This window comes from Humulus lupulus, chromosome X (genome assembly GCF_963169125.1).
Source record: "Humulus lupulus chromosome X, drHumLupu1.1, whole genome shotgun sequence".
In the NCBI taxonomy this organism is placed as follows: domain Eukaryota; kingdom Viridiplantae; phylum Streptophyta; class Magnoliopsida; order Rosales; family Cannabaceae; genus Humulus; species Humulus lupulus.
In genome coordinates, this window is record NC_084802.1 from 132,583,819 (window position 1) to 132,611,459 (window position 27,641).

Below are 27,641 nucleotides of genomic sequence, written 5' to 3' on the forward strand. Positions count from 1 at the left end.
GCTCATAATCAATAACCGTACAGACTAAAGGTAAGAAAACTACACCCGGTTGAATATTTGAACGGGACTAAGGGCTCCCTAACATAAATGATTGAAAGAATGGTATTATGCCATGTAAACTATAACCAACGGCCTAAGCGAGCCACGGTTAATTCGAGGACAGCTTATTATGCACTGAGCTCGGTTTACGCGGGTCGGAGTCAGTGGGTTAAACAGAGGGTGCGGCCTAAGGTGTCGGCCCTAGTATTTGTGTAAATTGAATATTGTATTTGGCTATAGATGAGATTGTTGAATATCCTAAGTGTGGTTGAAATTGCTTGTACCTTGAAATATGCCTATATGCTATGGATTTGATAACTGAACATGCTTACTAGAATGTTTGTTTGAGATTGCTATATATATGTTGTGTATGTTGTTTTCTTGCTGGGCCTCGGCTCACGGGTGCTGCGTGGTGCAGGTAAAGGCAAAGGCAAGATTGATCAACCTTGACTGGAGAGCTCTGCAGGGTGAATGTACATGACAGGCGGCTCACCCGCCACGGTTGAGGAGGTTACAAGGACAAGAGGACCAGAACCTTGTATTTTGCCTTAGTATGGATAATGTATACTTTTAACTGTTGAGTTTTGTAAACCAGCTTTTAAACACTGATCTTTTGGGGATCCCTTCTGTAAACTGTTTATGACTTATAAAGTATATCTTTTGGGACCAGAATGTCTTTTAACCCTAGAACACCTAAGCTAATGACACGTTTCTAAATTAATGACTTGACTAGCAAGTCTTGCACTTTACAAGCACACAGTGTAGCGGTCTTGGCTATCCAGGGTGTTACAACTTGGTATCAGAGCGTCCTAGGTTTAAGGGTTCCTGAAGATAGGCTGGACATGTACATTCGCTGCTAGAGACAAGCTCAGATCAGGGTTCGGTAATGTGTATATGTGCTTATGTGCCTAAAGTGAGCTATGAATGTTGTTATTTACCGAATTATTAGGAAGCATGAGATACTGATAGGGCTTGGCCCTTGACTGTTGTGTGAAAATATTGAGGCATGTTTATTAACATCGTCGTGCATGTAAGTGAATATATGGATGATTAATTGTATATAGTGCATGGATGAATGCTTGTTTACAGTCATTGTGTAATGAGATTGGGGGCGTGGTTATTAGCATCCAGTGCATGAGAATGGATGCTTATATGATGGTTGTTTGAGAGTGGTTGTGTTTTACTGGTGGATCTTGGAAAAGTTTTTACCCTGTCATCACGGTCTAACTGCCGAGTCGTTATTTGCAGATTGACTTGGATAGCTATGCGTCCAAGAAAGTCTACATGACTACCCGGCACTAGGTCTGGGGCCGGGAATGATGACCAGGGCCAGAACCCTCCGCCAGTCCCTGAGAACTGGCAGCAATTAATGGCAGAAATGCAGGCTTGATTACAGAGTCAGGATGAGAAGATCCGTATTCTGCGACAGCATGCTCCATCAGGGAGTGCTGCCCCTATTGCCCCACCTGCAGTGGTACCAGTTGTGTAGCTTGGGGAGGTTGTTAATAGGCGGGAACCATTATATGAGCGGTTCAGGAAGAAGCAACCCCCAATCTTTGAGGGAGGATGCCCGCATTTGGTGGAAAGTGGCATCGCAGATCAAGGATGTTACCACTTTGAGTTGGGAAGGTTTTAAAGATTTGTTTAGCCAGAAGTATTACAATGTTGCTGTCAGAGCAGCAAAGGTCAATGAGTTTGTGAGTTTGGTGCAGGGCAATATGACTGTTACTGAGTATGCCTTGAAATTTGATAGGCTTGCGAAGTTTGCACCAGATCGTGTGCCTACTGATGCTGCTAGGCAAGATCATTTTATTAGGGGGCTTAATGCCATGATAGCCCGGGATGTCAGGATCACAACGGTACCTGGAGGAACAACTTATGCCCAGGCCATTGAGAAGGCTCTTATCGCTGAGGAAGCGGAGAACAAGATATGGAGGGAGAGCGCAGTAAGGCGTGAGGGCCGCAGGGCGGTGCCTCCTTATTCAGGGATAGGTAGGGGCGGAGGCCCCAGTGACTTCAAGAGGAAGACCCCTGATACTTCGACCACTCCTGGTCCTGATAGTAGGGGTCGGGGTGGATAGGGTGGTCGTCAGGGTGGCGGTGAGGCATGGCGGACCTATCCAGAGTGGCCGAGGAGCAGAAGACGCCATCTGGGCGAGTGTCGAGCCAAGGCATGCTTTGTGTGTGGGGCAGTAGGGCATCTTAGGAAAGACTGCCCAACGGTGAAGAAAGGTGAAGCGGGAAAGGTGGACAGCTTGACTCCAGCTCGAGTATTCACCTTGACGCAGGTGGAGGCTGAGGTTAGTCCTTCAGTAGTGACAGATCAGCTTTCTAGCGCTGGCTTTCCTTTTAAAGTATTGATTGATTATGGTGCTACACATTCCTTTGTTTCTAGTAGAGTGATTGATAGATTGTGTAGACCTAGTGAGTATCGGACCGCAGGGTTTGGGACTTTGTTGCCTACAGGGGAACTGGTAGTCTCTAGGAGATGGATTAGGGCACTGCCAGTGATGGTTGATAGTAGGGAACTCTCGATGGATCTGATTGAGCTAGATATGGAGGATTTTGATATGATTCTAGGGATGGATTGGTTGGCTAGATATGGGGCTACGATTGATTGCAGGAAGAAGATGGTTACTTTTGAGCCTGAGGGCGAGGACCCTTTTGTTTTTGTGGGTGCGGTGTCTGGACCTCGCGTACCCATGATTTCAGCATTGAGAGCCAGAGACTTGTTGCAGGGGGGATGCATAGGTTTTCTGGCTAGTGTTGTGGATACTACTAGAGTTATGCTGGCAGGGCCGAGAGAGACTAAATTGGTGTGTGAGATTTTGGATGTATTTCCTGAGGAACTTCCACGGTTGCCACCGCGCAGGGAGATTCAGTTTGAGATTGAGTTGGCACCGGGGACAGAACCAGTATCAAGGACACCATATAGAATGGCACCAGCAGAATTGAAAGAGTTGAAGATACAGTTGCAAGAAGTTCTGGATTTGGGGTTTATCAGACCTAGCTACTCTCCATGGGGTGCTCCAGTGTTGTTTGTTAAGAAGAAAGATGGGACTCTGAGGATGTGTATAGACTACCGGGAATTGAACAAGTTGACTATCAAGAATAAGTACCCTCTATCAAGGATTGATGACTTGTTTGACCAGCTGCAGGGTAAGACAGTGTTCTCAAAGATTGATCTTCGATCTGGTTATCACCAACTTAGGATCAAAGATGAGGATATATCGAAGATGGCCTTCCGGACACGATATGGGCATTATGAGTTCTTGGTCATGTCTTTTGGTCTGACTAATGCCCCAGCAGCTTTCATGGATCTGATGAACAGGGTGTTCAAGGACTTCTTGGATTAGTTCGTCATTGTCTTCATTGACGACATTTTAGTATACTCCAGTTCAGAGGCAGAGCATGAGCAGCATCTCCGACAGGTTTTGCAAAGGTTGAGGGAGCATCAGTTATATGCCAAGTTTAAGAAGTGTGAGTTTTGGCTACCAGAGGCGACCTTTCTTGGACATATAGTTGGGGCAGAAGGGATTAAGGTGGATCCGTCCAAGGTAGAAGCAGTTAGGGATTGGCCGAGGCCGAGGAATGCCTCGGAGGTGCGGAGTTTTCTTGGGTTGGCTGGTTATTACAGGCGGTTCATAGAAGGGTTCTCCAAGATTTCTTCACCGATGACAGAGTTGACGAGGAAGAATTAGAAGTTCGTCTGGTCAGAGAAGTGTGAGAACAGCTTTCAGGAGTTGAAGCGACGACTTATTTTTGCACCTGTGTTGAGTCTTCCTTCGAAGGAAGGGAAGTTCGTGGTCTACTGTGATGCGTCGAGGTTGGGTTTAGGCTGCGTGCTGATGCAAAATGAGAAATTTATAGCCTATGCATCTCGACAGTTGAAGGAGTATGAACAGAGGTTTCCAACTCACGATTTGGAATTAGCAGCAGTGGTATTCGCACTAAAGGTGTGGCGTCATTACCTGTATGGAGAGAAGTGCGAGATATACACTGGTCATAAGAGTCTGAATTATTTCTTTACTTAGAAGGATCTGAATATGAGGTAGAGATGTTGGTTGGAGTTGGTTAAGGATTATGACTATGATATTCTTTACCATCCTGGAAAAGCCAACGTGGTGGCGGATGCATTGAGTCGGAGGGGCCCAGGACAGTTGTATAGTTCTACCCAGATCTCGAGAGAATTGGCTGATGAGATGGTCAGGGCAAGGATAGAACTGGTGGTAGACCAGCTAGCCAATATCACTTTGCAATCGACCCTGTTAGAGCGGGTCAAGGAGGGTCAGTTGACGGATGTACAGTTGCAGGAGGTTAGGCAGCATGTCTTAGCGGGGGAAGCTAAGGATTATTCAGTTTCAGAGACAGGTTTGCTCCGATATCAGGGACGGATATGTGTTCCAGCAGATGAGGGGGTTAGACGAGAGATATTGGATGAGTCTCACACTACACCATACTCACTTCATTCGGGTACCACGAAGATGTATCAGGAACTACGAATATTATATTGGTGGCCCGGGATGAAGAAGGATGTAGTTGAGTATGTGCCTAGATGTTTGACTTGTCAGCAAGTTAAGGCTGAGCATCAGCGACCAGCGGGATTGCTTCAGCCTTTGGGTATCCCAGAGTGGAAATGAGAGGATATTACGATGGATTTCGTGGGAGGATTACCGAGGACAGTTGGACTTCAAGACTCGGTGTGGGTGATGGTGGACAGATACACCAAGTCAGCTCATTTTCTACTAGTGAGGTCGACTTATACAGTGGAACAGTATGCAGAGCTGTATGTGAGGGAGATAGTTCATCTCCATGGGGTTCCAAAGTCTACAGTATCTGATCGAGACCCTATCTTTTCCTCCAAGTTCTGGGGAGCTTTGCAGAGAGCCATAGGGACTCAGCTGAAGTTTAGCACAGCTTTTCATCCTCAGACTGATGGACAGTCTGAGAGGACGATTCAGGTATTGGAGGACATGCTTAGAGCATGTGTGATTGACTTCGAGGGTTCATGGAGTACGTATCTCCCATTGACCGAGTTCTCATATAACAACAATTATCAGTCCACGATTGGAGTGGCTCCTTATGAGATGTTATATGGAAGGAAGTGCAGATCGCCCATTCACTGGGATGAGATGGGTGAGAGAAAGTATTTGGGACCAGATATGGTTCAGAAGACTACTGAGGCTATTGAAAAGATTCGACCGAGAATGCTTGCTTCACAGAGTAGACAGAAAAGCTACGCTGGTCCTAAGCGTAGGAATGTGGAGTTCCAGGTTGGGGACCACGTTTTTCTGCGAGTTTCACCATTGAGGGGTGTGAGGAGGTTTGGAGTGAAGGGCAAGTTGAGCCCTCGGTTTGTTGGACCTTTTGAGATCCTAGAGAGGATTGGGCAGGTGATAGGTTAGCCTTGCCACCGTCGCTATCAGGAGTTCATAATGTGTTCCATGTCTCTATGTTGCGGAAGTATGTTTCTGATGCGACGCATGTGCTGAAGTACGAGGACTTAGAATTGCAGACAAATTTGTCCTATGAGGAGCGACCAGTTCAGATTTTGGATCAGAAGGACAAAGTCTTACGGAATAAGATGATTCCGTTAGTGAAAGTACTATGGAGGAATAACAAGGTCGAGGAAGCGACCTGGGAGTTAGAGATGGCGATGCGGGATCAGTATCCCGAACTATTCAGGTAAATTTCGAGGACAAAATTCTCATTAGGAGGGGATAGTTGTAATGACCCAAATTCGCTGATAAGGCTTAAGGGCCTTGATTGGTGAGCCGGGAGGGCATAAATGGGATTAGAGTGAAAAATATTGATTTAAACGTGTGAACATGTGATTGATGATGATTATATGATAATTAATGATATTGTATGATAATATGAAATATTTATGTGATATATGTGAGAACCACATTATTATGTGGGCAGGTTCATAGAGCGCAACTCGAGACGGTCCTAGGGTCAGATAGCGGGAAAAGTCACAACGGGACTTAAAATATGACTTTGGACAATTCAGGGGTATTTTAGGTATCGGGTAGTGATTTGGACTATCAGGTTATGAAAATAAATATATGGAGATATATTTGAGGTTAGGATGTCTAGGCGGGAATATTTGGGGATTTTACCGTTTTGGCCTCGGGGACGGTTCCAGCACCCCGAGCCGTGGGGTTAACTTAGTGAGTAACACAAACTTAGGAAGCCTTTAGAAAATTATACCAACATTATCTTTTTCCCTTCAGCTAGTTATTCTCTCTCACTCACAAGAAAAAACAAAGGAAACCAACTAGAAACACTCAAGAGAAAAACAGAGAAAAATTGGGGAAATTGGAGCTGAAGAATTGCTGGAAACTTAGAGGAAATCAGGGGCAACTTAGAGGTTTAGCACAGCAAGCAATCAAGGAATAAATCAAGCTAAGGTAAGGATTAAATCCTATGTCATCCGAAGTCTAACCTTGAGATCTCAGCTGGGTATTGAGGTATTGTTCAATTGATGATTAGGGTGGAATAGAGCTGGGGAAATCCTTGGAATCAGCTGGGTTTTGGCTTGAGGAAGGGTTCTATCAAGAAGGTAAGCTTTGCTTCATGAATTGGTAATTGGAATTTGAGTTTTGACTGATTATAGTTGGGTGTTTATGTTCTTAGAGTCTCAAGGATTGAAAGTAAAATTTCTGTGGGTTATTGAACTGAATTTATGTTGAATGATGTAGCATAAGTTGTGTAATAAGTTGTGGTAATGTTGGGTGTTGAATTAGGGAGTTTAGGGATGGTTTTGGCTAAGGTTTTGAGCTTTGAAATGGTGGATTTTCTGGGTCCGAAGGGAAGGGCCATGGCTCTGTTCTAGAGCGCTGCGGCCCTAGGATGAAAAAGAGCCAAGGAGGCTCGGCCATGGGAGGGCGCTGCGGTGCCCAAAGCAAGGCCCGCGACGCGTGTCTTTGCTCAAGATAGTCTTGGTTCTGTTTTGAGGCTAGGGCCGCGGCTAAGCTTCAAGGGCCACAGCCCTTGGTTGTACACATGAACCTTTAAGGGTTTTAGGCACTGGGATGTGGTCTAGTGTGCTCGGGATTGATTTCACCACCGTGTTTGGTGGAATTCGGATTCCCGGGAGTTAGTTTTGTAACCGGAAACCTATATTCGAGTATTAATGGAACCCTATACTTTGGTTGTGACTAGGTGATAAAGGCTTAGGCTCGGGATCAGATCGTGCTTGAGGGGCATTGCTCATAATCAATAACCGTACAGACTAAAGGTAAGAAAACTACACCCGGTTGAATATTTGAACGGGACTAAGGGCTCCCTAACATAAATGATTGAAAGAATGGTATTATGCCATGTAAACTGTAACCAACGGCCTAAGCGAGCCACGGTTAACTTGTTCTATTGGCACGACTCAGACACTAGTATCCAAGGACAGCTTATTATGCACTGAGCTCGGTTTAAGCGGGCCGGAGTCAGTGGGTTAAACAGAGGGTGCGGCCTAAGGTGTCGGCCCTAGTATTTGTGTAAATTGAATATTGTATTTGGCTATAGATGAGATTGTTGAATATCCTAAGTGTGGTTGAAATTGCTTGTACCTTGAAATATGCCTATATGCTATGGATTTGATAACTGAACATGCTTACTAGAATGTCTATTTGAGATTGCTATATATATGTTGTGTATGTTGTTTTCTTGCTGGGCCTCGGCTCACAGGTGCTGCGTGGTGCAGGTAAAGGCAAAGGCAAGATTGATCAGCCTTGATTGGAGAGCTCTACAGGGTGAATGTACATGGCAGGCGGCTCAGCCGCCACGGTTGAGGAGGTTACAGGGACAAGAGGACTAGAACCTTGTATTTTGCCTTAGTATGGCTAATGTATACTTTTAACTGTTGAGTTTTGTAAACCAGCTTTTAAACACTGATCTTTTGGGGATCCCTTCTGTAAACTATTTATGACTTATAAAGTATATCTTTTGGGACCAGAATGTCTTTTAACCCTAGAACACCTAAGCTAATGACACGTTTCTAAATTAATGACTTGACTAGCAAGTCTTGCACTTTACAAGCACACAGTGTAGCGGTCTTGGCTATCCAGGGCGTTACAAAGGCTCTTTAACGCCCCAACCACATAAAAACCCTTGTGTGATTCTCTTTAAATCCTTTCTTTTTGCTCTATTATCTTTTATAACTCTAGTTTCTGAAAAACTCAGTAAACAGTTGTCATCAAAAATGGCCTCCCAAATAAAACCGGTGTCGGATTGGGAATTGATGCATCCCCCATTTCAAGTATATAGAAATCTGTTGCAAAGACAAGTCCATCAACCTTCACCAGCACATCTTCAACTACCCCTAAAGAATAAGCATTAGTGCGATCGACCAACTGAACAATAACTCTTGTCTCCTTTAGTGGCCCAAGATTTAAAGAAGCATATGATGAATATGACATGTCATTAATCAATGCTCCCAAATCTATCATACACCGCTCAATCCTTTTATTCTCAATCATACAAGGAAATCATACAAGGAATTGTGGCAGCTTCTTTTGGAGAACAGCAGAGACGTTCTCCCCCACACTTATCTTTTCATCATCCTTCAATTTCTTCTTATTCGTGCACAACTCCTTCAAAAATTTAGCATAACATGGAACTTGTTTAATAGCATCAAGTAATGGAATGTTTACCTCAACTTTGCGAAAAGTCTCAAGAATTTCCTTGTCAACTTCCTCTTTCTTAAACTTTTTTAATCTGCTTGGAAAAGACAGATGAGGGACATAGGTTGGCATAGTTGGTTTATGTGACTTTTTCTGCCTAAATGGTTCATCATGGATAGAGTTGTCTACTACTTTCTTTTACATTGGAGCTGGTGATGAAGGTTGTGTGGGTGGCTCATATTGTATACCACTTTCCAGTGTTATCGCACTTACATTCTCCTTGGGATTCTTCTCAAGTTGTGAAGGCAATTTATTAGAAAGATGAGCTTCCAACCTATTATATGATGCCGCTAGTTGTCCCACCTGATTCTCTAAACTTTCGGTGGACGCTTGGGTAGTTTGCTGAAACTGAAGCATGTTTGTAGCAATTGCATTGATTAAATCTTCGGTAGAATGTTTTTTACTCGGTGGTTGAGCAACTTGTGGTGCTTGCATAGTTCTAGGTGCATATTTCTGGTGAGATTGTTGTTGAAGAGAAAAACTAGGCGGTCTAACAGGTGTAGACTGTGGAGCAGCTTGTTGGTGATTCCCATAATGAAGATTTGGATGATCACGTTAGCCAAGATTATAAACTTATGAAAAAGGTTCATAGTACATCTGGCGTAATTGACCTAGGAAATTACCTACAACATTAACACCCTCAATCTCCCCCTCAAATAGAGTAAGGCAAGTATCAATAGCATGCCCCACAACCTGACATATTCCACATGGCCGCACCTGTTGGCCTAAAGCATGTTGTTGCACCACTGCAGTTAATTGAGCCAATTGATGACCAAGTTGGTTCTCGTTTGAATTTCTCACCTCATTAATTGAGTTTGGTGGTGGATTAGGATCTTGACGAATGCCAAACTGTTGTGAGTTGGCAGCCATATTAGAAATCAAGCTCCTGGCAGCAGCAGGAGTCTTATTAACTAGTGCACCCTCACTGGCTGCATCAATCATACTCCTATCCAGTGATTGTAATCCTTCATAAAAGTACTGGATTAAGATTTGTTCACTTATTTGATGATGAGGGCAACTAGCACACAACCCTCTTAAATCTCTCCCAATATTCATACAAAGACAGTCATGTATATTGCCTTATACCGCAAATCTCTTTCTGGATGCTTCCAACTTTAGATGCTGGAAAATATCATTTCAAGAACATAGTCTTCTTACCATTCTAGGTTTCAACTGTACTAGGTGGAAGATAGTACAACCACTCTTTAGTTGCATCCTTCAAGGAGAAAGGAAAAGCTTGCAACTTAATTTGTTCTTCAGTCACTGCAATAGGTTTCATATTAGAATAGACAATATGAAACTCCTTCAAATGTTTATTCGGGTTCTCACTAACCAACCCATGGAAAGAGAGAAATAAGTGAATGAGGCCCGACTTCAACTCAAAGTTGATATCCAAAGGTGGATACTGGATGCAAAGTGGTTGTTGGTGAAGATCCGGCGCTGCCAACTCTTTCAACGTCCTTTGCTGAGCCATTGTTCTATAGGATCGAACTGAATCTTCAGAATCAGATTCATTGTTAGACAGTAATGGCTCTTTAGCAGACGCTACACGTTGATAATGACGCTGAAAGAGTGGATTATCAGTGATAGTTCTGGAAGAGTGTGACACTTACGATGCCTCAAGATAATCTTTGATTTTTTGTAGTCGGTCTTGTGTATCGTCGTCACCTGACATATACACCTGAAAATTCCACAAAAAAAAACTAATTAGTTGCAAACAAATCAATTTGAATAATAAAGTGAATAACAATAGTCTCCGGCAACGGCGCCAAAAATTTGACGGGTGTCGTGTGCCGTGTCAAATTTAATTATTATTTTCTTTTCAGTATTACCAATTATATCAGTATAGTAGTTAATACGAGTCGAACCCACGAGGACTACGCTCAAATTATTATTCAAGAATTAACAACGAAAATTAAAGAAGGGATTTTTTCTCAAACTAAAACTTAAATAGCATAAACATAAAAGCAATAATGAGTTGATATTACGATTTAAAGAAACAGTTAAGAATCATTCTCCACCCTCCACAATCTTTCAAGACCAACAATAATAAACATTATTCTGATTTCCCAATTAAATTATTAACCCCGTAGATAACGCTGAAGAAGTTAATTATCCCAATCTCCCAATTACAATTAATCAAGGCGAAGCGCTCAATAATTAAATCTTTCTAGCAAGCAATAGATCCATGAAGCATGTAAACTATTTAACCTAGGAATAACATTAATTTCTGTGGAGATAGGTTAATCTAAGCAACAAATCAATTTAGCATATAATTCATTTAACCTAGGTTCTAAACTACATCACAATCAATAATACCTATGACAATACTATCAATTGCAAATTATCACATACACTTAGAACCCTAAACAATTAGGTGAATAGTAATTCTAAGATGATTGTAGAACAATGAAACATCCTAATTAGTTGGCCATCTAACAAGATATGATATAATTCATAACATTAATCATAGAAAAATATAAGCAATTTAACAATGGAGAAATCAAGAAATAACATTCATTATTGAAAATCAAGAATTTATGTTTTGGATTTTGAAATAACCCTTAACCTAAAAGAAGATTACTCCATAATCACAAACATAACAAATAACATAATCATAATTGAAATTAAAGAGCTTTAAAGAGAAGAAGGAAAAACTAGATTGATGTAGGAAATATTGTTGTCCTCTCCTCTCCTTTGTTCTTCTAATCTCATGAATTCGTAATTAAAAACTTATGAAACCCTTAGCCCTAAAACCTTTTTCCTCTTAAAAATCTAATTAAAAATAATATAAAAACTGAAATCACGTTGACTGGCCGCAGCCTGGAAAAATGGTTGTCGCGGCCAGTGTGCCTTATGCTTGATAAAATTCACCTTGACCCGCGGCCTAGAAAAGTAGTGGTCGCAGCCAGTGCACAGTTTCTCTTAAAAAAAAAATCATATTTTGGCTTCTACTTGAAGAAGTACTCACCGCGACCAAACAAAATCTTAATTCCCTGCAATTAGGTTGCAGCCACCACTTCTTTGAGTCACAACCAACACTCCAAATTCCATTTCACTTGATTTTGTAAGTCGCTACTCAAGCTTCATTCACCGCAACATCACCATATATGCTTAGAGACTTCAAAACACATTAGAATTACATCTCAACTTCATCTTGCTACTCTTTTTTGTAGCCTATAAAATTCTTAAACCAAAATTGCATCAAATATATTAGTGTTATCAACAAAAATTACAACTTAGTTTAAATATCAAAAACTTACAAAATGAAGCTAAAATCTCTTAAAGCACCAAATTAGCATCATCCAAATATGAAAGAACTTGCAAAATATATATAACAATGAACTTATTGTAATGGCCTGGAATCCCTAATGCGGTTTAATGGCTGGATTAGTAGGCCGGGAGGGCCATAACTGTTTAATTATGCCATTAAATGATAATATGCATGTATATGTGAACTATATTATAATATGATGTTAAATGAATGCATGTGGGTCCACATTTTATTATAGGGATGTTTTGGTAATTTGTCCCGTTGAGGGTGTAATTGTATATTTGTATGCATATCGGTGATATATTGTTGAGACCACATTATAATGTGGGTTTTTTCGAGCTATTCGGCATGAGACGATCTTGGAATATTGATTAGCGGTCTAGTCAGAACAGGTTTGAGTTCGGGGCTCGGGGTGAGTCTCGGGGTGATTTTAATGATTAGAGCGTTACCGGGAATTAAAGGGTAACAGGATATGAATTATTGGTGTTTGAGATTATCGAGAATAGCGGGAATTGGAGAGCGTTAATTATGATTAACGAGATAAGTGGAAAATGTCAATTTTTCCCTTGGGAGCCTTTAGAAATCCTTATTAGACCTAGGGGTATTTTGGTCATTTCACCCCTAGGATAGATATAAACCATTTATGGCTGTAGAAAAGAAGAGAAAACAGAGCATAAGTTCAAGCTTCTCCCGTACCTTTTCTCCTTCAGTTTTCTTTGTGATTTTTGAGCCATTCTTGAGGATTCAAGCTTGGGAAGTAAGCCTTGGGAGTTTGGGAGTGTGTTCCACCATTGAAGAGCATCATAAGATGAGCTTGAGGTAAGTTTCTAGCCATTAAAATCCCTGCTTTGCTCTGTTTTAGTTCTCCATTTCAGCTGGGATTACTAGGATGGATACTTGGTTTTGTTGGGAGTTTTGGCTAGGGTTCTTATGGTTGTGATATTTGGGGTATGTGAGGGTGGTTTTTGGGTTCATTTGGAACCAAAAATGAGGTTTGGAAGCATTGGAATCGAGTTGGAACTGAAGGAGTCGAAGAAGGAGGTTTCAGGGGAGAGTTGTTCTGGGGGTAGCGCTACAGCGCCCATCAGAGGGCGCTATAGCGCTACACAGGATGCTTTTGGGAGGTTTGGGGGTTCTAAGAATAGCGCTGGGGTGCTAGGGAGCAGCGCTGTAGCGCTAATCTGTTCCTTCAGAATCCCGTTTTGAGTGTTTTTAAGTGTTTTTGGCTCGAGGTTTCAATCCTTAAGGCCCGGGATCGAATCTACTCACCGTGTGGGCATATTTCGAGGTCCCGAGAGTGGGGTTTAGGTTAAGACCCTTTCATTGTGGATTTTCATTAATGGAGGTTATAATTGATTGTGATTAGGTAACCACTAAGGGAACAAAAGGTCGATCATTCTCAGGAGTCGTATTTGTTATACTTCCCACTCGAACTAGAGGTAAGAAAACTGCACCCTGTGTATATGACATGCATAATTGTTGTTGAGGCATGTTGGTTGATAAATGTGGACATTGATTTCATATTAAATGCTAGAGGATGTTGTTTACTTGTGTATGGCACTGATTAGTCAGGGACGACACTGGTCGCGTATTACTGACCTAAGAGTCAGAAACGGCATAAGCTTCTTGAACGCAGGGACGAATGAAGATTAGATCTAATCGATATCAGCGTTGAATGACTCTAAGGCATTAATGTAACGCCCTACTACCTTAGAGCCGCTACTTAGTGAGTTTAAGACAGAAATCGTGCTTTTGACTGAGTCTAAGTGGTTTCTAAAACCAAAAGTGTGAATAAATCAAAGTTTAAGGCTGTACTCATTTAAAATGTTTAGCTTCATTGAAAACGTTAAGTATAAAACATCTGGGATCCCAAAATAAGGTTTACAAAATATTTACAACTCAAAAATAGATCTACACTTAATCAACTATCAAAAGAATGGTAAATACAGCCATATACAAAAATGCCCCCAACCAAAGCAGTCGGGTAGGCCGAACATGTACGCACCGCCCCCACGCTCTCCATACTCATGGCCGGTTGACTGACTCTTTGCTTTTACCTGCAACACGGAGCACCCGTGAGCTGAAGCCCAGCAAGAAAACCCAAATAGTACATAACATATGCAAATAATATAGCTGACATAATCCACTGACAAATAGGAAAATCATCAGACTAAACAAGCACGGCCATGCCGCCCCAGAGGCCTTACCGAAGCCTGGGGTCTCGGTCCTCACCGTAAGGATAACTCATGTATCCCTTGGTTCCCACCCTGGCTATAAGCATCCCATGTTCTGAGTGTTACTTCCGGCCCCAAGGCCGTACCCGGCCTTCGCCGCTCTCGGCCTTAGCCGTTCATTTCATTATAATAGCACGTATAATACATTTTGAAATAAGCATTCAAACATATAATAGTTCATCTAAGATTACACATTTGCACATAATACAATCTAGGGCCATGCCCTGCAATCACACTGCGGGCCCATGCCCTATTCTCGGGTGTTACGGTTTTCTTACCTGTATCCCGAGCTTTCCGATGCACCAAGGTCACAAGCACAGTCCTCTAGTACGAGCCTCCCCGAAATCCTAGTCACAACACACATAAAACACTTTTAATACTAACCAAGCCCAAGACCACTTCCCGGGACCAATCCCGCACTCCCGTGACCTCTAAATCCATAAAACAAAACATCGGAACCATCCCCCGTGTCCCCGGGCAAAAGCCCTAAAAACTCAACTTTTTGGCTGCCAAAATGGCCTAGGGCCGCGGCACTCCCTTCAAGGGCCGCGGCGCCCAGCGGCTTGGCCCCCATCCTGAAGCATCCTCGCGCCGCGGCGCCCAAGAACAGGGCCGCGGCGCTCCTTCGCGAACCCAGATTTTCTGGGTTTTCCCATGCGTTTTTCCCGAGCTTCAACCTCTTCAAATCACCCCAAACAAATACTTAAACCCCAAAATCAAATCAAAACCTCATATGAACCATCTAACAACCTATAGATACTAGAATCAAGAGCAAAACACCATCACACCCAAAAATCCACCCCTTGATTTCTAATTTCAGCAACTCAAACCAAAACTCAAAAAAACTAACTCAAGCTTTAGATTCACAAGTCAAAATAGAAATCAAACTTAAATATGCATAAGATCCTTACCTCAAGTGGAGAATCCACCCCTAAAAGCTTCCTTGATCTCCTCCTAAGCTCCCACTTCAGCCCCTTCTACACCTCTTCTCCTTTCTTCTTCTTGCCCTAGCCTTTCTTTCTTCTTCTTTTTCTTCTCTTCCAATTTTATCAAAACACCAAATGACCCAATGCCCAAACCGTGTACCCCATAAACCCAGCTGAAAATTGTCTAATTGCCTTGCCAAATGACCAATTTATCCCTTCCTAATAACCCTTCCTAACTAAACCTTCAAGGGCACTTAAGTCCTTTCACTTCTATTTCATTTCTACCATTTTCTATCTAAAACTTGTTACTCACAGCAGTTACAAATGGTTACCCAGGTTACTCAATCACCAAAACTATAACCATTAGTTCTCACTTCAACTTACGAAATTCCTAAAGTACCCCTAGGCTCCTCCCGAGCCGGGTATAAAATCCCGTTGTGACTTTTAGACTAATTGGCTCACTAGGACCGTCTCGATGCGTGCATCCTGATAAAAAACACCATACTCACATGGCACAAATCACATAATACAATTATCACAGTTATGCCCTAAAATGGCCAGATTACAAATATGCTCTTTTTAAGACAATCAGGTCTACATGCATACTAATTCACATAGTCATGCATCTCAAATAATCAAATAGTCATATAACGTGCATTAAATCATAATCATGCATAAAACTCATTAAAGACACACACCAAATCCCATTATGCCCTCCAAGCACGCTACTCCAGGCCCTTAAGCCTTAATAGTGAATTTGGGGTCGTTACAATTAACGCTGGACCGACCCTAAGGTCGATGAATCTTATAAGCGCTTGACTAGTCTAGGACTGGTTACTCAGAGCCAGGGCCTAAGGCCTAGGTGCTCGTTTGTCACATGGCTAGGGAACGCTATTCCAGGGTTATGACTCTATGGTCATGAGGAAGGTTATGTTGGTGACTATCACCATGCACCTATCCTGTTTAAGCTAGTGAAAGGTTCACTTATCTATTAAGCCCCAGTGACCCTATCCTCACATGGCTAAAGGGAGTTGTACCCACCTTAGTGACTTTTGCGACTGTCACTTACTTGTTTTGGACTGAAAGTCCTAAATGATTATTATGATCATTGTTGATATTATATCATGCTATATTGTGTTTTCTTGCTGGGCCTTGGCTCATGGGTGCTATGCGGTGCAGGTAAAGGGAAAGAAAAGCTCACCCAGCCTTGAGTGGAGAGCTTAGGTGGTGATGTGTACATATGCGGCCGCTTGACCACCATGGCCAAGGAGTTCTCAGAGGAACTAGGGGGTTTACCCTAGTTTTGCCGCTTAGGTCTAATGACCGTTGTGAGTTGTAAATAACTTATAAATGTTTTGATGGGCCCATGAATAGTTTTATGTATTAAATAAAATATATCACTTTCTTTTGATTGGTTTTCCACCTTAGCCTGTTAATAACACTTAGATGCACGTTTTTAACCAAAGGACTCGGGTAGCAAGTCAAATTTCTGGTTCACCGTTCACCGTAACTGTTCTGGGGTAACCAGGGCATTATACTTATTAACTACACCAACCCAACGAGAAAAAAACCTCGTGTGGATGCGACCAATGACGGGCCTTTAGTCCTCGACCCTCTGAAGAAGCAACTCACTAGACAGTACAAAACAGTTTGTAAGTGGTTGATTGGAGATATCCTGAACAAGACGAAGAGGGATGTCCACACCGGGTGTCATGGTCCGAGTTGGTTTTTGACACTGAAGACACCACGGTTCTGGCTCGATGATGCAGTGAGTATTTTTTTTTTACATCTGGTTATATGTTTTTTCTTTTTGCCAATATATGCATGTGGGTTCGATGGGGTTCGATGATGGTTCGATAGGGGGCTGTGATGTGGGTATGTTGTCAGGTTAGATGGGTGTTCGATGGTGTTTTAATGGAGCTTCGATAGGGGGTTGTAATGTGATATGTTGTCAGCTTCGATGGGGGTTCAATACAGATTTAATTGATTGCATTTTTTATGATTTTAACAATTATTTTTCTGCTTTTTTGTGTAGCATGTTGATGGGGCCTAGCATATGCTATGTAGGCATTGCCAATTCTATCCCGAGGCGTATCGCCAGGATGCCATTGTGATGAATATTATGTTCTCACAAGTGGTACCGGTCCGTTATGACGCATATCAGAAGGCCAAAGAAAAGGAAAATCTCTTGTGGGATGACGATGTGTTGTCAATGATTACGGGCATTGAGAAACAATTTCTAACGTCGTGGAAGGGGATGGACACTGTATATTGTTGCCAGAACTACCTTCAAGCGCATTGGTTTGCAGTAGAGGTGTCCATTTCTTCTTGGACACTGAATAGTTATGATTCAGACTTGATGGTGGTGAGTGACAAAGTTTTGAAGACCTATATGAGGCCATGGTCTATTCTGTTTCCATCTCTACTATTACAGTTAGCTCTTTTCAAAGACGACCCTAGGTTGACGATTCCACCGGGAGCAAAAAGATGCACAGAGTTCAAGGTGAACCGCCTACCGGTTGATCTGGTACCCCAGTCCAAAGTTAGGTAATTAACATCATTCAGTCAAACTTCTTTTTATTTTTAATGTTTGTATTTTGTCGATTTTATCTGGTTATCCTAGGGTTCAATGGGGGTTCGACGGGGTCCAAACAGATTGCGTGGTTCGACTAGGTTCGATGTTGGTTCGATGGGTTCAAAATGATGGTGGGTTCAATCGGGGTTCGATGGTGTTGGATGTGGATTCTATGGTGATTCGATGGGGACTTTTTCTTTATTTTGTTACTAATGCAGTTTATATTGACTGTCTAAATTTTGTGTTTCCCTTTACAGTGGATATTGTGGTGTGTATACCATCAAGCACATCGATCACTTATTGGGTAGGCTACCACATGACACGATCTACGATGACAACATTGAGTTGTTCAGAAACAAGTGGACGATTGACTTATGGTACCAGAATGTCAGGCCTTGACAATCAAGCAACCAATGATATTTTATGTTTGTTATATGTCTTTGAATTTTCCCTTTCTTTCACTCACTGTATATAAGAACAAACATCCAGGCCCTTCCCTTAGGGATTTTTGTTGGGAATAAGTAATGATTTTTTTGCTTTAAATTTATGTTATAAAAATCTTCATATTTATAGACATGCATCGAGCAGTCATCGAGCTTTTCTCGTTAATTAGTTAAATATTAATAGTTATAATTAATAGGTATCCATTGAGGACACATCGAGAAAACATTGAGCATCCATCAAGCTTGCCTTGGTGGCCATCGAGCATGCATCGAGCAAATGACCAATAACCCAGAAAAATACAACACAGAAAATAAAATAGCATAGACAGGTCTTTCATGACCCATAATAAAAATCTCTGGCAAGTTCAGATTAAATAAAATACAGCAAAACTTAAACTCAGAGTCTGGATTTGTATGAGAACTTGTTGTGGCTACGACCACCACATCTACTGCACTTACGCGCTTTCACAACTTTTTCCTAGCTGAATGGCCAACGATTTTTCCTTGTTCTTCCTAACTTTTTCTTCTTTGGACGACCAATTGGTTGTTTCTCTACAGGTACACCAACTTCCATATTCTTAATGTCATCTGGAACTGTCCAATCATCCTCGTTCCCAACTGGTTGTTCACACTAGGAGATGGATTTGATATGACATTCTTCTTAACTGGAGTCACACATAAGACAATCCATTCTTTCAATGTTATTCCTAAGAATACACGAACTTGACGATCATTCGTCATTTGAACTGGTGAAAATGGTTGGTCTCCGCATATATACGGCAACTCAAGTTTCAATCCATATACCTCTCTATCCACCTGAAATGTCTCGTGCAGTATGACAAGTAGTTGCAAGTAAGTGACATCATTCTCCATTGGTATCACTTCACATTCAGCATACTTAAAATACCATTTCCTACCATCTGTTTCCCAAACACTGTTGTAAGAAACAAATACGTAAACAATAGAACCTGAAATAAAAAAAAATAACAAATACGATGAGCTGAAAAATTGAAAAAAAAAATCATCAAGCATGCATCGAGAATCACTAAATCAACCCATCGAGCAACCAACATCACCCATCAAGCATACATACCAGAATGAAAATGAAAATGTCGTCGAGCCTGCATCGAGCATACATAAGAACATGAAAATGGACACTATCATCGAGCCTCCATCGAGCAGGAATCGAGCATGCATGAAACCATGAAAATGCACACTACCATCGAGCCTGCATCAAGCAGACATTGAGCAACAATCGAGCATGCATGAAACCATGAGAATGCACATTACCATCGTTCCAACATTGAGCAGGCATCAAACAACCATCAAGCATGCTTGAAACCATGCAAACGTTCACTGCCATCGAGCCTACATCGAACAGGCATTTAGCACAACACAAACCCAGAAAAATTGCAGAAAATGCAGATCGACAAAAAAATTAAAACACACTGAAAACTTGTGTAAATAATGCTCAGATCTGTTTGAAATGCCCAAAAAGTTTGAAGGAAACATCACTAATCCAAGTATTTAAGAAAAAAATACTTACCCATAAATTTGTACTCCAAGAATCCTCAAGGTTTTATGTTGCTTTGGGTATTGTCTTTATCTCTACAAATACACGAACTTAGGGAGGATTTTCTGCTGTTGGTGGTGTCGCGACTGTCATGGGTGGTGGTCTTGGTGGTGTTGTGAGGTGAGGTGAGAGAGAGTGAACCAAGAGAGAGAGAGAAGAGAAAGTGGGTGGGAAAAATTATGGCAGGGATATTTTGGGTATTGTCAAAACAATTAGCACTATTTTAAAATGATTAAAATGCCTAGCATTTTTTTTTTAATTAAAACCCATCATTAAGCATAAAATCTCAAATTTCCCTTAGGCATAGAAAGTGAAATTTTCCATTATAAATCTTCATAATACATATGTTGCTATATATATTTAGGTTTCTAAGAATTTTAATCTTTTAAATTTATATTATTTTCGTATAATGCTAGTAAAGCTATTTAACTATATCATAGATATACAATCGAAAGAGTTAAATGATCATTTCTCTAAGATAAATACTGAGTTACTCATTTGTGTTGTTTGCTTGTGTCCAAATGATCTATTTTTTGGTTTTGCAATAAGAAAAAACTAATTCATCTTGCTAAGTATTGTAATTTTTCTACAATAAAGCTTATGACTTTTGCTGGTTAGCTTTGAACTTATATAGATGTACACTAAAGTAAAGATGTTTTAAAATTGAAGAGCATTAGGGTCTTTCAGGAATAAAGGTTAAGATAAAAAAAAAAAGTGCATCTAATAGTTTCTCAATTGTTAACTTTAGTACCCAACAAAAAAAAAATTGTTAACTTTAATACTAATTTTACTATGGCTACCTAAATGATAGTTTGGTTGTATATACTGAATAATAATTAATTTTTGATAATGTTGATAATAAAACTATTATATAATACTTTGAAATATAAAAATTAATCTAGAATAATTATACTGTACTCTATTAATGTTATTTAAAAATTGTTAAAAAGTTTTAAGTTATTTTTATATAATAATTATATTTTAAAATTTTATTTTTTACTCGTCCCCTTAAAAAATGTTTTAAATGCGGCTCTAGTGTATAGAATGAAGAATAGTGATATTTTATATATGGAATACTCCTGAATTGTTACTACACATAGATAGGTACTAACAATTATGATGATGTAGCAATATAGTGACTCTGTATAGCAAGTCACCAACGCGTAAATATTTTTTTCTACATAAATTTCGAATTTAGTTATTTTTTTTGCCATAATTAATGTTGTTTCCAACCAATGAGAGACACTAGCTATATTTAGAAATTGACATGCATTTAAAAAACTAAAAGTTTACAATATTATATTTTCATAATAAATACACATTTTTCATTAGGTAACCCTTCCAAAATATTTAAAAAAATCAAAATTTATTTTTAGAATTATTAATTAACAACTATAAATATGAACTATTGATCTTAATCCAATGGTTAATATTAAGGTAACAATACATGGGAAGTAATCATTAAGAGTGCACTCATATATATATACTAGGTAGAAGCAAGCAATATGCAATGCACGTTTGCTTAGTTTTTGTAAAATCATTTATTGGCATATTTGATAAAATTGACAAAATTAATTATGGAATGCAATTTCGAAATATATTGTGTGGTATTTTCAAAATGAGTATTTTCTTGTTTTGTTGTGAAATGTTTTCTAATCAGATTATTCTATAAAAGAATATATTTTCTTGAATTTTGTTTATATGGAAATTATTAGTATTTATTTTCATTTCTTGATCTGAATTGTTTGTCTAGAAACTGTATACAGCTTGCAGAGATAATGTATATATTATTTATTTATTTATTTAAGAAAACTGAGTTTAAAATCTGTCCAGGTTCAATGAATATGTTTGAACAGATTGCCAGTCTGCTTGAATAGAATCTGACTTTCCTTTTTGGGAAGATTTTCCATTTATTAGCTGATTGGTTTCTGATTTGTTTTCCACAACCCAAAGTGATTCTAAAGGGTATATAATCATCCTTAGGTCGTTGGTTTTTTATCATCTCTCTTGGTGTATTATTTTCCAAATATTTTCAAGTTTTAGAGAGACTTTTTTTTATTATGTGAAGAACTTGAGTCCAGCAAGTTCTTGGTGATTTATTGTAGTGTAATTTTGTATTGTTTTCTTTGTGTTAATTGTGCAGGTTGAACACACTTGGACATTGTTCATCAAGCTTCGGGAGAAGTCTTATTCTTGAGTCACTTTTCGGGAGGAAAAGTGCAAGTGTTATGATTTGAAGGGAGTTCAAGATCTTAGCACTTCTGAAATTTCATTAGGAGTTTAGATTACAACAGTTGCGACAAATTCAAGAGGGAGTCTTTATTTGTATAAGTCAATTTGGTTTTGTAATCGTTTAGATATTCTTCTAATAAATTTCCTTCTCTGGGCGTGGCCCCGTAGACTAGTAGCAATCTGCAAAGATTGCTGATACCACGTATAATTTCGTATATTCTTTACCTTATGTTCGTTTTTATCTTTTGGTAATAAACTGTTTAAATATATCTAGTTTCTGTTCAAACAGTCTCTATGTCCGTTTAAACATTTCTGTAATAGTTCAGCAATTAATTATTTAATTTGAATAATTAAGTTGGTAATCATAAAAAACATAATTTCAGTTTTAAAGTTGTAAACATTGTCTATAATTTTAATAAAAACGGATTCACTGTATAATAGAATAAATTATAGTTCTATAGTATATATATATATAAATATTTATATCAATAATCTCTACATATATAATATCTAAACACAACATTGACATAGAGATATATATTTACATGGTTACATGACATATATATAAAATACAGTAATATTTAAAAAGAAATTAATAATAGAAATAAAATAATAATAGAAAAAGGCATAGTGTAGATAGCAGTATACATGAATAAATCATTTTTTATTTCTAATGTATCTCAGAATGTTCTTTGGTGAATTTGATGAAGAAAACGAGCTTCAATCACTTGATAAAAAAAATTATCATACAAATTTATAAGATTAAAAAAATGATATTTATGCCTCTATTATTTTTAAATAAATATGATTTAATTATTTAAATTATCATAAAATATCTTAAAAATATCATATTTTAATAAAAAAAATTTGTTTAAGTTTATGTATGTTCTATTTTTTAATTTGGCACTTATCATAAAATATCTTAAAAATATAATTTTTTAATTATTATTTTTTGGTTGAAGATTATGTTTGTTCTAGTTTTTGAATTTGGCAGTGACAACAAAAGATTATATAATATATGTCTAATATAATATTAAGTTTAAGTTTAATTAAATTTGATTTGATTTAAGTTATAAAATATATTATTTTATTATTTTTAAATAATTATCATTGTAAAATATCTCAAAAATATCTTATTTTAATTTGTTTAATTATTTATATATATATATATATATTTAAGTTTAAGTCATATTTACAATCCACCGTTAAATATAAGAATATTCTGTTAAATATAAGAATATTCTGTTACAGTTAACAGAAAAAATAAAATAAAAAACCGTTAAAACCAAAAAATTTCGTTATCTACACTTTGTTTTATATAGAAAATATATATATATATATATATAATCGTCGCATATAGTAAAAATATTATCACAATTATTGTTATTTTTATTTTTTTTAAAAGTTATTGTTATTTTTAATTTTAATTGTTTGGGATGGAGATAAGGTAACAAAAGACCCTAATTTGGCTAAAAATATAATAAATAGTATTTTTGTTCCCTTAATTATAAACAATATATGATCGTACCCCTTTAATGATTCACAATGTTAAAAATTCTCCCCGAATCATACACGTTACTAAAATATGAGACTTCTGTTAGATTTCGTTATAGGTAACTAACATATTGATGATGTAACATTTCATCTGTTGATGTGACAGAGTCATGTATAGAATAATTTGCAATTGTACCCTCCGAACTTTGACCACTACCAAAGTGTGCTCTTTTTATTAAAAAATCTATTTTTTATCTTAAAAATATTAATTAAATCCTTAAAAAATTAAAAATCTAATTAATAACAAATAATTTTTTTTTACTTTTTCATTTTTTTTTCTTTTACAATATAAAATAAATATATTTTAGAATGAAAAATTAAAATAAATATTAAAACAAAGAATTTTTTTTAATTAAATAGGAAGACGAAGGATGAAGAGTTTAAACAAATAAAAAAAATTTAATTTAAAAGGAGGAGGATGAATGAGAAAATTTTTTGTTTTAAGAATCATTTTTAATTTTTATTTTAAGATATATTTATTTTATATTGTAAAAAAATTAAAAAAAATTATTTGTTATTAATTAAATTTTTAATTTTTGAATATTTGAAGATTTATTTAATTAATTTGAAATGTTTATTTTGTTAATCTTTTAAAATATATATTTTTTTAATTTTTAAAGATTTAATTATTATTTTTAAGAAAAAAAATAGATTAGTTTTATTTTGTGTAGTATTTTTTGTGAGAGTTTATGAACCCAGCAGTTTATCAAAGACAGACCGCACGTGATGAGGACGTTGGATACGATGTACTTGACACGTGGAGTTTAACAGGCCAGCCAGCCACCTCAGCCGGCAATGGCTGTCTTCCTCTTTATAGCGTAATATTCGGTACGCCACGTCATCCAACTTCTCCCAATAGTGTTTTGACATACGAACCCCTGTGGGACCCTCACTCCCCTCACCTCTTCGCAGGTATGAATGATTGACAAACTAATCATATTATGATACAAGGATGCTGGTACTGGAGTCCTAATTCACACGTGTCGTCCTTTTTTAAAAGAAAAGATATCTCTTGCTATTATTCTTGAATATTTATATATTGAGTAATTGCATATTCCTCTATAGATTATAGATAATTTTTTAGAATAAAATACCACTTTTTACCTTATTGGTAGAGTACAATTTTATTTTAGACACGTAATTTTTATTATAATCATAATTTATTTTTATAACATGTTTATTATAGTTTTTTTTTTATTAAAAGAAAAATTATATTGATCAACTAACAATTACAACGAAACAGAGGAAGGATACAACCCACCTCAGCAAAACAACTCACCGGTTACAAATTACTAACAAACTTAAGCATCTGTTTTTCTCTATAAGTACAGTTACAGCCAATTAAATTCAAAACTCTAGCTTTGATTGAATATCTAATCAAATGGTCAATCCTGTGCACTGGTAAGCAATAATTTTCAAGTCAACAATGGTTCCTATTCAGCCAAATATGATACACAGCTACTGCACATGCTGCAAGAAGAATCATCGAAAGCCAACCAGACCGAGGCAAAGACAGTCACTGGATCCAATTCCTATACTGAACCGGCCAAGAAAAACCCCTCAGCCACCCCTGGACAGCAAGCAGAACTTTTCTAGAGAAAACACAATCAAAAAACAGATGAGTATGATTTTCATCCGCTTGACAAGAGACTGGGCAGCTTAAAGAATTAAGAGGCACATGACAGGTCTGCAGCCAATCTCTGGTAAGTAATTTCTGGTTCATAGCAAGCCAAAGAATGAATTGCCATGTTTATTATAGTTATAGTATGGTACTTTCAAAATTTCAGAAATTTTTAGATAGTTTATAGTGTTGAAATCAAAATTAAAAAAGTTTGTTATACATTGTTGGGAAAAACTTATACAAGACTTTGTTTATATTTATGTAAATCTAATATTAAACAAATTAATATAAGAAAGCATAGAACATGTTTCTATAATATAATTTAAACAGAGATAATAATAAGAACTTACATTATACGCAGCGGAATATATTAGTCATTCCTTCAGTTTTTTTAACTCTTGTATCCTTTCTGTCACAGGGTATCACCAAGAAACTGAACCGATCTTCAAATTTCTTCACAGTCTTCCAAAGTATCTTTAGAATCACCTAGACTAGAGTGGACAAATCTCAACACATGAGATAGATACAAAGAGAAGAAGAAGAGAAGAGAATATTGGACTTAGAAAATGACTTATCCTGTAAAGAGAATCTAAAACCTAGAGAATCAAGAATAGATCTTCTCAGATTCACCACTCAGATCGTCTAAAAACATCTTATTTCAACTCTCACTTACCATTCCTTTCATAGGCTCAATTAGGTAATTTATTTTAATTAAAAAATCAATAAAATAATAGATAATATCAGTCATGTAAAATCCTTTATTGGCATATTTGACAATATTGACAAAATTAATTAAATGAGTATTTTTCGAAATTGGTAGTTTCCTGTTGTACGCCCTGATTTTCCCACAGGATGATTAGCGAGCTGAGGCACGACTTGATCATGATTGCCAGGCAGACATCCCCAGGTCCGGAGTTTTTGTCGTAAGGTCCTACCCCCTTAGCTAGGGGTAACCTAAAGGTTCGCCAAGGTTGCCTAAGGACTGAGTCTGGACTCTGAAGACCGCAGGTCGAGGGAGGCATCCAGCTCCAGGCGCGAGCTGGGGTTTGAAGCTGTGACCTTTTATAAAGTCAACCACGCAAGGTAAACGTGCGCATATCAGACATCACATGTTTGATATATCCCTGACTTCTCGGACACGCAGCAGGAACGTGCGTATTCAGACACCCACGACTGGGTTGGGCCGTGCGGCCCATTATCTCTTTACCTACTGAATTGACCACACTTATGTGTCAGGTTTAGGAATTAATCATGAATGTCACAGAGTTGACATGATAGGTAAGAAGGTCACGGGATGACCTTCTTACCAACTCCCAGGTGCCTTCTCCTATAAATATGGAGACCTTGGGAGTTAATAAGGGTTGGATGCTCAATTGTAAGAAAGACCCTGTAATCAAATATCCAGTATATAGCAATAATACTGACTAGTGGAGTAGAAGGATTTTAACCTTTGAACCACAAAAAAAAACGTATCCCGAGTCACCATTTCATTTCTAAGAACATTTATCTATTTCGGTTCAACTTAGGCACTAATCCCTTTCTCTTTTTTCTTAATTACCTGTTGGTGAAGAACCGCGTCAACAGTTTGGTGCTTTCATTGAGAGCAAGTTTGATTAGTGCTGTCACAAACATCCAATTATGGTGACCACTCAATCCAGGCATGGCAACGAGACGGAACAGCATGATGGGCAGGAGGCTCATCATACTGCCATCCCTGGTGAACAAATTCCTGAAGTCCAACAGCGGCCCGGCAAGCAGCCGGCGGCCCAAGACGACACTGGAAATTCGGCGCCCCGGCCGCCTAATCCGAGCCCATGTTATTACACGGCGGTGGAGATGGAAAATGCTCAGCTGAGGAGTCAGCTAGCAATAGCTAACCAGCAGATCAAGGATGTGCTGGCCCGACTACCCCCTATCACAACCGACGCTAACGTCAGAGAGAGGCAAGGCGAGGCTCCTAAGTCTCACCGGGGTAATCGGTCTAGGCATAGCCGCTCGGACAGACTTCCGACAGCCAACTCCACTCCTTCATCACACCATCGAGAGGCAGACTTCAGAGGAATGCCTAGAGCCGAACAACAGCAGTACAACCGTTCGGTCAGAACTTCGATTCCTAGCTCCCAACCAGCCTTGAGTGCGCCCAGGGCAGCTCGAAGAAATTCCAGAAGGAGGTCCGGGGAGGGCTCCCAGCGTCAGCCCGTCCCCAACAGCCGTCCTGCACCTCAACCAGATCGCCAGGCGCGGGACCAGCAGGTTGGCCGGGCCGAAAGCCCCCACCGAACTTGATCCGACCTGACGGAACCAGGATCGCCTCTCCGGTCAGGCATCCTCCGTCTCCAATCAGATATCCATCTCCTCCTCGGCCCGCTTGAGAAATCCCGGCCTATGGAAGTAGTAGGCGAAACCCGCCATCAGCCGGACCGTCCCGACGTAGCAGGGCACCAAGGGAAACTCCAGATCCTCAACACCAAAGGCAAGCTCCGAGCCTC

The 27,641-nt window shown here is 38.9% G+C and overlaps 1 protein-coding gene across 1 annotated transcript; it reads right to left on the bottom strand.

Moving 5' to 3' along the window:
• Window positions 1–8,216: 8,216 nt before the first annotated feature.
• On the bottom strand, window positions 8,217–9,776 carry LOC133806280 (uncharacterized). Its single transcript, XM_062244400.1, has 4 exons — window positions 9,344–9,776; window positions 8,863–9,235; window positions 8,532–8,754; window positions 8,217–8,411 (listed from the first exon to the last, which is right to left on the bottom strand). The coding sequence occupies exons 1-4, from the start codon at window positions 9,774–9,776 to the stop codon at window positions 8,217–8,219; spliced, it is 1,224 nt and encodes a 407-aa protein (XP_062100384.1).
• Between the last annotated feature and the right edge of the window lie 17,865 nt (window positions 9,777–27,641).

What these genes read in the sequence shown, in the direction of transcription:
- LOC133806280 (XM_062244400.1), bottom strand. Translation starts at nt 9,776, where the DNA reads ATGAATATTGGGAGAGATTTAAGAGGGTTGTGTGCTAGTTGCCCTCAT. An exon ending in CCTTCATCACCAGCTCCAAT is followed by an intron (nt 8,755 to 8,862) that starts GTAAAAGAAAGT and finishes TTTTCCAAGCAG; the next exon opens with ATTAAAAAAGTTTAAGAAAG. An exon ending in AGAAGCTGCCACAATTCCTT is followed by an intron (nt 8,412 to 8,531) that starts GTATGATTTCCT and finishes GGGCCACTAAAG; the next exon opens with GAGACAAGAGTTATTGTTCA.